The sequence below is a fragment of the Psammomys obesus genome, unplaced genomic scaffold (assembly GCF_907164565.1).
Source record: "Psammomys obesus unplaced genomic scaffold, mPsaObe1.curated_primary_1811, whole genome shotgun sequence".
Classification (NCBI taxonomy): domain Eukaryota; kingdom Metazoa; phylum Chordata; class Mammalia; order Rodentia; family Muridae; genus Psammomys; species Psammomys obesus.
The window spans coordinates 6,329,299-6,341,679 of record NW_026590701.1 but is presented as its reverse complement, the minus strand read 5'-3'; the positions used below and the strand labels follow the sequence as shown (position 1 = coordinate 6,341,679).

The 12,381-nt window shown below is 40.6% G+C and overlaps 1 protein-coding gene across 1 annotated transcript in view; it reads right to left on the bottom strand.

The window, feature by feature from the left end:
• The window catches only part of Pdss1 (decaprenyl diphosphate synthase subunit 1), a 43,214-nt gene that overhangs the window by 4,329 nt on the left and 26,504 nt on the right, over positions 1-12,381 (bottom strand). Inside the window, exons 8-9 of the mRNA XM_055608575.1 lie at positions 6,368-6,448; positions 6,130-6,243 (exon numbers count right to left, since the gene is read on the bottom strand). Of these exons, the coding sequence (XP_055464550.1) occupies positions 6,130-6,243; positions 6,368-6,448 (195 nt within the window). The remainder of the gene's footprint in view (positions 1-6,129; positions 6,244-6,367; positions 6,449-12,381) is intronic.

Genomic DNA, 12,381 nt, shown 5'->3' with positions numbered 1-12,381 from the left:
TATTGTTTTCAGGAGGAATTACGCATTTTTAGTATTTGTTTGTAACTATAGAAAATAAAACAACAAAAACTGGGGGCTGGAGAGATGGCTCACTTGGTGCTCTTGTAGGGGCTGTGGGGTTCTTAGCACCTACACCAGGAAGATCACAGACTTCCCGTAATTCCACGTCCACAAGATCTGACACTCTTCTGCCCTCGAAGGGCGGTGCACACCTCGATGCACATACATATTAAAAAGGAACTAACTGTTCTATCTGTAGTCAGTATTGAGTAAGTTCCATGAGGACAAAGTACTTCGAGCTTCTTGGCTTTAATTCAGTTGGATATGGTTTGAGAGTGCCTTTTTAAATTCATTTCCAGGTGGTGTTGACATTGCTGGTCTAGGACTGCATTTTGAAAACAGCTGGTTTAGGGAGAGGTTAGGGTGCACACTGGAATCATCTGCATGTGTATGGGATATTGCAGGTGGAGGTCTAGATCCTACTCCTAACACATCTGATCATACTGGTGTCATGATTATCAAAACTTCCCCAATATTTTAATACACATCTTTGGGTTAGAGGAGACAGAGATACCAATCAACCAGGTCAGTGTACTGAGGTATGAGAGGGGTAGGCGTACAGCTCAGCATTAGAGCATTTGCTCAGCATGTTAAGAGCTTTGCTTCCTTCCCTAACACCACAGAAATAAAAACTTGTGGACTTGGAGACTTTGTAGGGGAGGAAAACTCTTCCTTCTGCTTTTCTAAGTTCAATGGCTGGCCCAAGAAAACTAATTCACTGCAACACAAATTATAGGAGAAAAAAAGGCACAGTGGCGAAAAGCCAGGCTAGAGCGATGGCTCACTGGGTCAGAGGTCTGGCAGCTGGAGTTTTATGTCAGAATCCACAGCAGAAGGAGAGAACAAGACTCCTGAAAAGTCTGCCCAGCTGCCCGTCTCTCCGCCTGTGCATGCACATACACACAATATAAATTTCTTAAAGTCAGTAATGAAAATGTCTTCTATTTTCATTTTGTAGCAGTTATGTAGGAGGACCATCACTAGGACAAAGCCAGGACAACACACACCACTTCCAGACCCAGGCCTCGTGTCTAGGTTCTGCCAGCAGCCACCCCAGCTGAGTGAGTTCCTCAATCTCAGCCTTCTTTCTTTTGCCAGTTTTCCTGGCTCTATACCTGAAGGATGAAATAAGTTGTCCTGTAATAGTGACCATGGAATCTGCAGAAGGAAAAACAGGGCACACAGAGAAGCCCTAACCAAACGAGTTCTTCTAGAGAAGTACGTGTTTAGAAACTAAGTTGTCAATGTGTAGAGGCAGCTAAATGTACAGAATGTAACTTAAGTTGCATTAGTTACTGGTCTTTCAAGAATAAAATTACAGGGCTCAGTGGTGCACGCCTGTAATCCTAGCACTCTGGGCGGCAGAGGATCTGAGTTTGAGGCCAGCCTGGTCTATAAAGCAAGTACAGGACAGCCAAGGCTACACAGAGAAACCCTGTCTCAAAAAAAAGTTTTTTTTTTTTTTTTTAATTTTACTAAGTTTTAACAGAAACAAATCAAGAAATCAATCATAATTTTGGTGGTTAGAAAGTCAAGCCTTTAGGCCTTTCTTTTAGTATTTAAATATTTCTCTCCCACCTGCTTATTTATAGGCAGTATCTTAAAGCAGATGCGATGGTGTCTTTGGCATCTAGCAAGATTCCCAGTTTATGATATATAAGCTTTTACTTTTTTTCAGTATGAGTTATGTGTGATAAATAAAATATTGTAGTTTTTCTGAAGCTTTTACTGCAAAAACACCAAGAAAGCAAAATTCTAAAGAAATATAAATTGCAGTGAGCATGACTACATTCCTCTTTTTTCTCCTTTGAAATAACAGCATGTAAATTTCAGTATGAAAATATCAAACTTCTAGAAGCTTCCTATTTAGCCCTACTCCCCTCTATATGTGAGGAAGAACTGAGAAACAGGAAGATGGTTTTTGCCCCAGATTCAGTGAGAAGACTTTGTTGTTTTGTTTTGTTTTTTGCTTGCTCATGCAGTTTTACAAGTAGATAAACAATCTGTGAGTGAATCAGATTCTAACTCTAAAATCTGTTCTTACAACTTCAAGGTGATCAGTTCATTGAGATCTGAAACCTGGATAATTCTAAGACACCAGCTAGTCACCACTGTGGCATAAGCCTGGGCATCTGGGGCGGGGGGGCTGCTGACCGGCCTGACACTTAGGTCCATGGTTATCAATAACAGCTCAAAGGAAAGTTCTTTAAGAGAGCTTTTAAACTAATGGAGTCTCACTTCTAGTGTCTTTCTAAGTATTTTTTCTGTCATTGAAAGACTTAGTATGGAGATTTTTAAGAAATACAGAATAAATAGCCAAAGATTATCTCAAACTGTTTTTCAAATTGAAAGATATCATTATGTCTTACTCATATACTTCCCACATTTATATGTTCAAATATTATCTTTAGGGAGGGGAATCAGCAAGTCGAAGCAAGAAAAAAGACAAATGTTTCTAATTAACTGTACCTTTTGGGGCATCACAAACAGCAAAAATGGCTGTCAGATATTACAAGAAAAATGCATTCAAGTTTTTTCAAAAACATATTTTGAGAAAAATTATAAAGCTTGAGACAGCACAGCAAATTCAGGTAAACATTATCATGTTAATGCACAAGGAATTCTAAAGAAAAAGGGCAGAGACTTGTTTGTTTAGGATAAATGTATTTCCAATTCTTGTCCAGTAGTTTCTATGTACAATTAATTACAGACAGCTGCCTCTGGCTCTGGTTGGTTTGCACTTGTTTTTTTTTTTTTTTTTTTTTTTCTCGTTTTCTTTTATTTATTTTTTTCTTGGCAGAATCTCATGTAGCCCAGAATGACCTTTAATTCACTATATAGCTGGTAATATTTTGAATTCCTGATCTTTCTGCCTCTACGTCCCAAGTGCAGGGGCCCAGGGAATTGTGCAGGCAAGGCAAGCACTCTACCAACTGTGTTCAAGTTTTTGCCCTTGAAGAAAATATACACAGAATATGCTAATATTCTATCATCACAGACTTCTCCGGGAATCATGAAGCATTTATGTGTGTGTGGTGCATGTGCACATTAAGAACCAAATCCAGGGTCATACACAATGCGAGGCTAATCCCCACCATCGAGCAACAGCCTCCTGATGCACTTCAGGTCCCTGAACAACAGTCATCAGGGAATCCTTCCCAAAGATACCAAAAATAGGAGTCAGTGAAACAGTTCTTAGTCCAGCACATCCTAATGCTCAGATCATTGAGCATACAGCATTAAAGAGGAAAGAAGCCAGGGTTTGGTGGACAAGGCTGTTATCTTAGTACTTGGGAAACTAAGGCAGGACGACTTCCACCAGCTTGGGGAAGGCCTAGGATGGATTACTTCAAAGGCAAATTTGTGGACAGGACACCTGTTCCTGGGAAAGGCTTACAACACCTCACAACGCTAGTAAACGGTATGTTAATCAATACTAATAGTGGATAATCGTGTGCGGAGTATCTCCAGTGCTAGGGCACACCAGTTACCTGGTCTGTGGGCAGACCTACTGGGTACTGTTATCCACACTGTTAGTTGCTCGAGCAATTCAAGTGTAGTAAAATGAATGCTGGTCTTAGAAGACTTGGGAAAGATGTTCAATCGCCTTCTGTGCCATCTACCAGATGTTCCATTTTGGCCAGACATGAGCATCAGTTTCATTCATAGAACAAGCAGTTATCTACCACAAAGTAGAATTGTGACATCAGGGACAATGTAAGAAAGAACCCTTTATAAACTAAAATCAACACAGTTTTTATTAAAGCAAGATACTGTATAATTCTGTATGATTTTTTAAACTTGATTCATCCCAAGTTATTTTTAAGGCCCATGAACTTTTGACAGATTTCTTGCTAAAAACCTCTTTTTAACAGCATAATCCATAAAAGAGCCTAAACTCAGAGTTTTAAGAGCAATGTATAAATACAAGTTTGCTTAGGTATGAATATATATTTGGTTAACTTTTGGCCCATGTGCCAAAATGCAAAATGAGTTTCTGTCTAGGGTCACTTCCTGCTCAGCATCATCATGTGCTTCCTTTCTGAGGCTGCACTGTTTCTTAAGGGAAAGTGCTGTCGGGTCAGCAGAACTGGGTGCCTCATGACTCTGGGATTTCTCAGTAAGGCACACATAAAACCATAGTCTGTGTAACCTTCTGTTCCTTTTCCTTGCCCGTACTTCGAGAACAATTAACCAACCAACCAACCAACCAACCAACCAACCAACCAAATACAGTATCTCAGCATTTTCCCATCTTACTGCAGGCCAATTGTAAGAGCTGTGCATTCAGTTTCTGTTCTTACTGTGTCCCACTGTATCTGAACATATAATTAGCTATCAATCCTTTGTGTAGAGGACAGTAAATTGGTTTCATAAGAACTTATGTAATGAAACACTCAAAAGAAGCCAGTCCATTTCATTTGTTTCATGGAGTTCATGACAAGTATTTATAATTGCTGAGACTTCTAAAAGCGGAGGAAACCAAAACTCTTTCTCGACGAACCAGGGAAAGGCTCAGGGCCTAGTTAACTGATCTTTCCTGAGCTAGCTGGCTTGAGGCGTGGCTCATGCTGTCCTTTGTTCATGCATGCTAACCTGCGACTGTAATTGTTCAACAAATGCTGGCCAGTGATTAAATTTTCTATTACCAGATATACCTTCATTTATACACAAATGGCTCAGGATTATTATGTCTGTGTTTGTAGGTAGTTATGGTATAACAGAAAATGTTTACTGAAGCACTAATGTAAAAAAGGTTTTCTTAAATTTTTTTTTCTAAACTTGGCATATATATTAATAATCTTCCTGAATACTGGGCTGTTGAGTTAATATATTCCAGTATCATGGGAGAAGGGACTTACCATTCATAGAATGTATTTTGTTTTTAATTTTTTTGAGGGTTTTTTCTATCTTTCTTTTTTTATGTAGCCCAGACTGCCCTCACACTCATGATCTTCCAACATCAATGCCTCTGGGTGTTGGGGTTATAGGCCTGGGCCATTGTATCTGAACTGCACACCTTTCACTTCTTATCTTCACCTCAAATGTTTGAGACGATGAAGCATGGCAATGAAGACAGAAATTTCTACTAAAGTGCCCCATCATCTCTGTTCATAGTCTTTAGTCTTTAATTGACTGAGACTGTCCATGGTACCCAGCCCGGCCATCCAGGCTTCAGCCGCCCCTAGGCTCTGCTAGCTTCTCTTTCTTGAATCAGAAATAAATCAAAAGAAAGGTCATTGGTTTTAATAACAAAATGGAGCTACTATGTGCTAGAGAAGTTATGACTTAAATTTTAAAGAAAGAATACAGGCAAGATTCATGAAAAAACTGATACTTTAAAATTTTTAGATTGGTGAAAACTGTTTCATTACACTGCCAACAATTAAATGCCACTCAGATGAGTTTTAATGATAACTACACAGAGCTAATGGCCCACTTGTTTTAAGCAGCATTTGGCATAGCCAAAGCATATGGTCAGGATCTACAGAGGATACTATGAAATGGCTACCCTGACAGTCACTGCTGAGCTTCCTAAGCATCTCATATAGTTAAGGAGGACTTGAAAGCAGCTTTCCTTACTTCCTTCTCTCAATCTGGAAAAGGAAGGTTCTAGTGCATTCAGTTGACTTCTTCACATCCTGAAGCAATGGCTCAGGCTCCAAGGCTTCTCTCAGAGTGCATTAAACTTCTAGATATTATGACTTTCTCAGACTTAGACACAACCTTGGAACCTGCTTTGAGGCATACCCAATCACAAGAGTAGGAATTGTCAACCTTGCAAAACCAAAACACATGAAATTCAAACAGTACTAATGATTTACAAGATAATGAGTGTTACATCAAGTAGCCCTGACAACAACTGAGGAGATTACAATCTGTATTTCAGAGATAAGGGTTATAGAAGTGAAATTACCACCCTAACATCAGTTATGAAACCAGGATCAAATCTGTGGTCCCTTATCTAAATGCCTCCAGCTGTTTTTTATTTCACAGTTCACCAGCTGTGCCTGAAGATATTGGTTCCAGAGGGTTCCTCAGCAGTGTTTCAAAGAGAATAAGACCTACCTGCTGGCAAGCAAACAAGACAGGGCCGGTGGCTATGCCTAGCTTCAGGTCTGCAGACGTTGGCTTGCCCATCTGGTCAGAACATGAGGTGAAGTCCAATACGTCATCTATGAGCTGGCGAGAGGAGAGATGAGTACACCCACTGAGCTGCACTGTCCTCACTGCTTTGACTGCTCTACACTGAGGAGAGTGCAGGCTTTACCGATATGGCACCATTTCCACAAACAAGCACACCAACCTGAAATGCTATTCCAATGTTTTTGCCGTACTGATAGGCAATCTCATGCACCACTGGGTCAGGGCAACCCAGGAGAGAGACCTAGAACAAAAAGAAGATTCTGCTAAGCTGTGGCATCTAGGCGCAAGGCATCCCATGGTGATGAAGGAGCCACCCACACATTCCGCAAGAGCACTGAGCCAATGGTACAGACTACTGGAGATGCTGGAACCAAAAGGAGACCCAACATGTTAGAAAGTGGTGTTTTCTTTTGTGTATTTCTGAGACTAGAGCCCAGGGCCTCATACAAGGTCGACAATCACTCTACTATCCAGCTACAACTGCAGCACATTTTCTTACATTTATTTTAGTACCTGTGAGTGTGCATAATGTGTGTGAGGGTGTGTGGGAGCCACTCTGGTATCACTTTTCTTCATCTTTACATGGACTTTAGGGATTGGATTCAGGTTGGCAGACTCATACACAAAATGCCACCTTGCTGTCTCCATTTTCTTAAATTCTAAGGAATCTAGTCTTCCTCCTCCTGTTCTTTCAAACAAGATAAAGAATACTTTGGACAAAGAGTCATAAGACTAAATTTTGATGATGAGCTAAGCAAACCTTTCTGGCACGTAAAACAGATCCCATTGTGTAAAACACTCTCTTCCAACACTCAGTGCAGTTTCTGGCTTTAATGGCCTGAGGAATCACCTTCATTTCAGGGGTAGAATCTCATCAAACATGTAACATTGCCAAGCACCTCATCTGTAAGTCAGTTGTAGTGATCACACTTTTTATGAATGCAGTTGTTTCTTGCTATGTCTGTTAATGGCCTTAGGTCTCAGTTCAGTCTTAGATACTGTGTTTTCAATACAAGAAGAATCTTTCCTGGGCCTACTGTTTCCATCCCTCTCATCAGAAGTAACTTAACTGTATTGGGACTGTTTGTTTGCACCCCTACCTTCCAAAAGGAGACATGTTGAACTTGTAAAACTTAAAACCTCAAACACAAGCTGGTTAGTGAGGAGCATGCTAATCCACATTAATCCGCTGGAGCTACTTCCTGCTGTACTGTTGAGCATGTTAAGCAGGCCCAGCCACATTTTCAGAAATCAAAGACTGGGAAAGAACAAGAGGGAAACTGCTCAATTGGAAAGAAAAGTCTCTGTTGATGCTCAGTGAGGAAGCCAGATAAAATAGGTCAGTGGTGATAAATAAGCACCTGCCTACTTCTTTAGTTTTCTACTGGAGACCCCATTCTTCCTGGACACCAGCATGGGAAGTAGAGACAAGCTCTCCAGAAGCCTGTGGGGCTGGAAGTATGCCTCTAGCAACTACCAGTGACTATGATCTGCTGCCTGACCCTTCTGTGCTTCAGTTTCCTCACCTAGAGAGTGCAGGAATTAAACTCTCCCCTCATTAAAATGCAGAAAAATTAAAGACTCCCCTTCAGTACTGTGGCTACAGCTCCATAACAAAGCATTTACCTAGCATATTGTTTTGGGCTTCAGCACAACAGGCAGAATAAAAAGGAAGGAAAGAAGGAAGGAAGTGAGGAAGGGAGGAAATTAATCCTCTTGTTTATTTGGGTATGGATGTGCATACCTATAATCCAGGTATTCAAGAGGTGAGGCAGGAAGACTGCAGATTTGAGGCTACATGAAACAGTTGAGTGGAAACAAAAGAATCCCCCTTCTCTTTGTTCAGTACATCCAGGAGCAGGTTGCAGACAGGATCTGCTGACCATATCATTGCTCAGCTGTAATTTTTGTTAGTGTTCTGTTCTCCTTTTGTGGTCAAAAGGAGACCACATGAGGATCAAACCCATGGCTTTGTGTATACTAAGAAGTGCTCTAGCACTCAGCCCTCTCCAGCCCTGGGCATGCTTTCTGATAGACATAATAAAGTCTGCAGCTATGCTGGCAGAGCAGCATTAAATTGCATACACCAAAAAGGCCCTTATTTGAGTGAGTACGAAAGCTCTTAATTGCTTTCTAAAGCAAAGACTTGTGTGATCCATGGCCTCTGAGAAAAGGCTCTTGTTTTCAAGTACTCTGTGAGGCCACATGGAGATCAACTTTGAAAAGAAGTCTAGACAGCCACCAAGTTGGGTCAGAGTGAGAGAAAGGCAAAGTTCAGGCAGCTCGATATGCTGAGCTCAGAATAAAATGATCCCCCCCAACAAGCAGAAATAACTAATAATGAAGCAATCTCTAGTCTTTTCAACATAAAGACAGATATCCAGAAATATAAACTTTCTTCAAAAAAATAAAAATAAATGTACATGGAAAATGTCTTATATTTTAAAGGCAATGAATTCACATTTATGGCACATATAACTAGTGCTATGAATTACTTAAGCTTCACAATAGCCTGTAAATACTTTTATGGCTAATGATGATCAAATTTAACAAATCCTGGGCATTCCCCCATGCATTATCCTAAGAGTTTTTTATATGCTCATTTGCTTATGAGCTGTGAGAAACAGGTGCTGAATATTTCAGGCTAAGACACATAGCTAAGACATAAGTCAGACTCTGAAACCAAATGTCTGACTCTACAGGCTGTTCTCTTAGTCAGCAGTGCTGCTTCTAGTGGCACACAACTACAGCTAGAAGGGTTCAAAAAAGATGCCCAAGCTGGCAGCAAGCTGAGGTGTGCCTGCACTGTCCCTTCCTGGATCTTATCTACTAACCCAGTAGTAAACTCCTTACTGACTAGACATTTCAGCCTCTCTCTTCCATGGTGAAGAGTCAAAATTCCTGTTCAGCTAGAAGACAATTCTAAAGAGTCCTGATGCCCTAAGTTAAGGGACAGAAAAGAGCTACAATGAGGCACAAAATGGCAAGAAGGCAAGTTATATGAAACTGCTTGTACTCAGCACCAGAGAGATGCCTCCCATCTTCCTGGCAGTCAGTGAAGCATGAAAAATAATCAAGCCAAAGAAAGAGGAGCTTGACTAATTATTTTGCCTGAAGCAAATGCCACAGTCAGGCTGGGCTATGCCCCAGTGCTTTTTTAAGGACCATACCTAACACCACATTCCCACGAATCTCAGAAAGAGTGAGAAGTACTGACTGCACTGCGGGAGCAAAGTTTGCCTAAGATCTCTCTTATCTTTGGAATGTATAATCATATAAGCATAAGATGAGATATTCCCTGATGGACAAATTGTATGCATTATGGTCTTATAGTACAGAAGGCATGGTGGCACACATCCATCATCCAGCACTTGGGAGGCACAGGCAGGAGCATTTCTATGCATTCATGGCTAGCCTTGTCTAACAGACAATTCTACATTTGCCAGGGCCACATAGTGAAACCCTGTCTCAAAACAAAACAGAACATCCAAACAATCAACCAAACAAAATAACAAAAAGAGTTAGAGGGATAGGAGAAGACGGCTCAGCAGTTAAGATGACTGGCTGCTCACCAGCTCACAACCATCTACAACTCAAGTCCCAGGGTATCTGACACCTTGTTCTGACCTCAGTAGGCACTGCATATGGTGCATAGACACACATGAAGATAAAACACCCATATACATAAAAATAATTTTAAAAATTATGAAATACTGTAGAGACTTTGAGTGTGTGCCATTATATAAATATTCTAAACAGGTGGAGAGAAAATACAAGCAACATAGTATCACAAAGATCTATAGGTGATCTTGTACACCAATAATCCAAAGGCTGAAGCAGGAAGATCATGGGATCATGGGTTGCAAGCTAGCCTGGAATACAGGGCAAGTTTGTCTCAAACAAAATACAACAAGTCCCCTGCATATATACAGGATACATGAGTCAAAGACACAAACAGATAATTCAGAGAGAGAGAAAGGGACGGGGGAGAGAGAAGAAAACAGCTCTTAATCTTAAGAACTTTTGCCTCCAAAAGCCTTGCAACCTGGGTCCAATCTCTGGAAGCCACATAAAGGTTAGAAGGGGAAAGCCAGCTCCACAAGACTGTTGACCTTCACACAAGCACTGTGGCAGGTACGTCTCCAAACAACATAATAAAGACAAAATTCCAAATGATCTGAATGATAATCAGCTTGACTCAAGAAGCGACAGATGTAATTAAAGCAAACTGGATTGTCAAAAGCTGAACAATCTAGTGTGAATTTCAGCTATTCAAACCCCAGGGAAAGAGGAAGACAAAGTCAAACTGCTGGCAGTAATGTAAGGAGATCTAATGGTGCTTAACAAAACTGCACATGCGTCTAACTTTACACTGAAAGTAAGCCTCACAACACACACACATACACATATACACACACACACAGTCATGGTAGCATGGGTTATAATTGTATAATGAAAACCTAAAAGCCTGTATAAAGGAGATTGACTGAGGAAGTGATGTTATGGCCACACAACAGATACTGGACAGCTGTGATTTCTTCCTTGTTTGGTTGTTTTCTTTTGGGACTTACTATGTAGTCCTGGCTGGACTAAGAGTTGCTATGTAGACCAAGTGTATCTCAAACTTAGAGATCAACCTTCCTGTTCCCTGAGTGCTGGGATAAAAAAGAAAAGGTGTGCACCAGCACACCTCACTCTGTACAACTATCTTTCAACTGATAAAGATTCCACAGTCAACATGAGATCGTCCAGAGCACAGTGTAGGTAAGCAGGACAAACACTAAGCAGTCTAATTTATTCCTGCTTACAAAGAGCAGGAAATAATATTCATGTTTCTTATTTATGCAAAATGAAATAGGAAGGACGGGCCCCAAAGCACCAATACTGATGTGTTGGGTGAAGCAGATAGGATAATGACAGCACCATACAAGAAAAGAGACATGTTTTGTTGTTGTCTCATTCCTACCAAATTTCCTGGGGAACAACATGGTCAGCTACAGAGTGCATTTGGCATGACTGCATACAAATAAAATGTGAACCATGTTTTGAAAATAACATCAACTCTATTTTGATATCATTCAAAGCCTCAAAGCACTTTCTCCAGCCAGCCCTCTCTCTGGATTCTAATATTCTTTTGACTAAAACCACAGTAGGTGGATAAAAAGGGGTAGGGAGGCATGGTAAGGGGACAATGATGTCTTTAGTGGACTGAATAAAATTCTGCTAAGCTTCATTTAAATCTCACAGCATTATGAAATCCCATTAGTTCTGTAATGACCTCATCTCCAAATTTTTATCCCTCTTTTGGCATGTCTAATTTCCTTTGCATGAATGTCTTTGTTCATGTCTGCATCTTAAACACCAACAGCATTTAAGACAGCCATTTTAAATACCTAAAACCTCTGGACTATTCCCTCCCATAGCACTTAAATAAAGAACATGTATTCAGAATGCTCGCACTATGATTTTGCTGTTATTCTAATAGGCAGCTCTGGGACACTACAAGTACACCTCCTTGTGGTCAGCACAGAACACTTTTTTCATTTTCTTTTTTCTCACTTTCTCTTCTTTCTCTCTCTCTTTCTTTCATTTTTTTTTTGGGGGGGGTGGTGGTTAATACTGAGGATTGAACTTAGGAATTTAAGCACATTAAGGATGTATGTGCTCTGCCACCAAGCTATTCCCAGTTCTCAACTATTTCATTTTCAATCTGAATTGAGCCATGTTAAGACACACCTACTGTGTACTTGCTTATCTTATTTTTATTACAGTTATTATTCATTTACTTATGTGTGTATGTGTACGTGTGTCTCGGTATGTGGCTTTCCACCATGTGGGTCCTAGGGATTGAACTCAGATCACCAGGCTGTGGCAACCTTACCTTACTTGAGGTATCTCATGGGCCCTATTTACCTGACAATCTCTTAAAAACAATCTCCTCATTCGCACACACACATTATCTTTGGCTTTTTAAGCAGAGTAGGGATGATGCCTTTCCCTGATGACACAAGTACCTAGGAATACACCACTGTGTAAATTAGTTCCTGGTCCCTTTCAGAGCTGCTCCATTGTGCCCAGAGCATACTCATCTAGGTCATCTCCACCTGCTGCTAGTGCTTGTAAGCTGAAGCAGCAGACCTGTGAAATTATCAATGGACTTCCCTTAACACACTC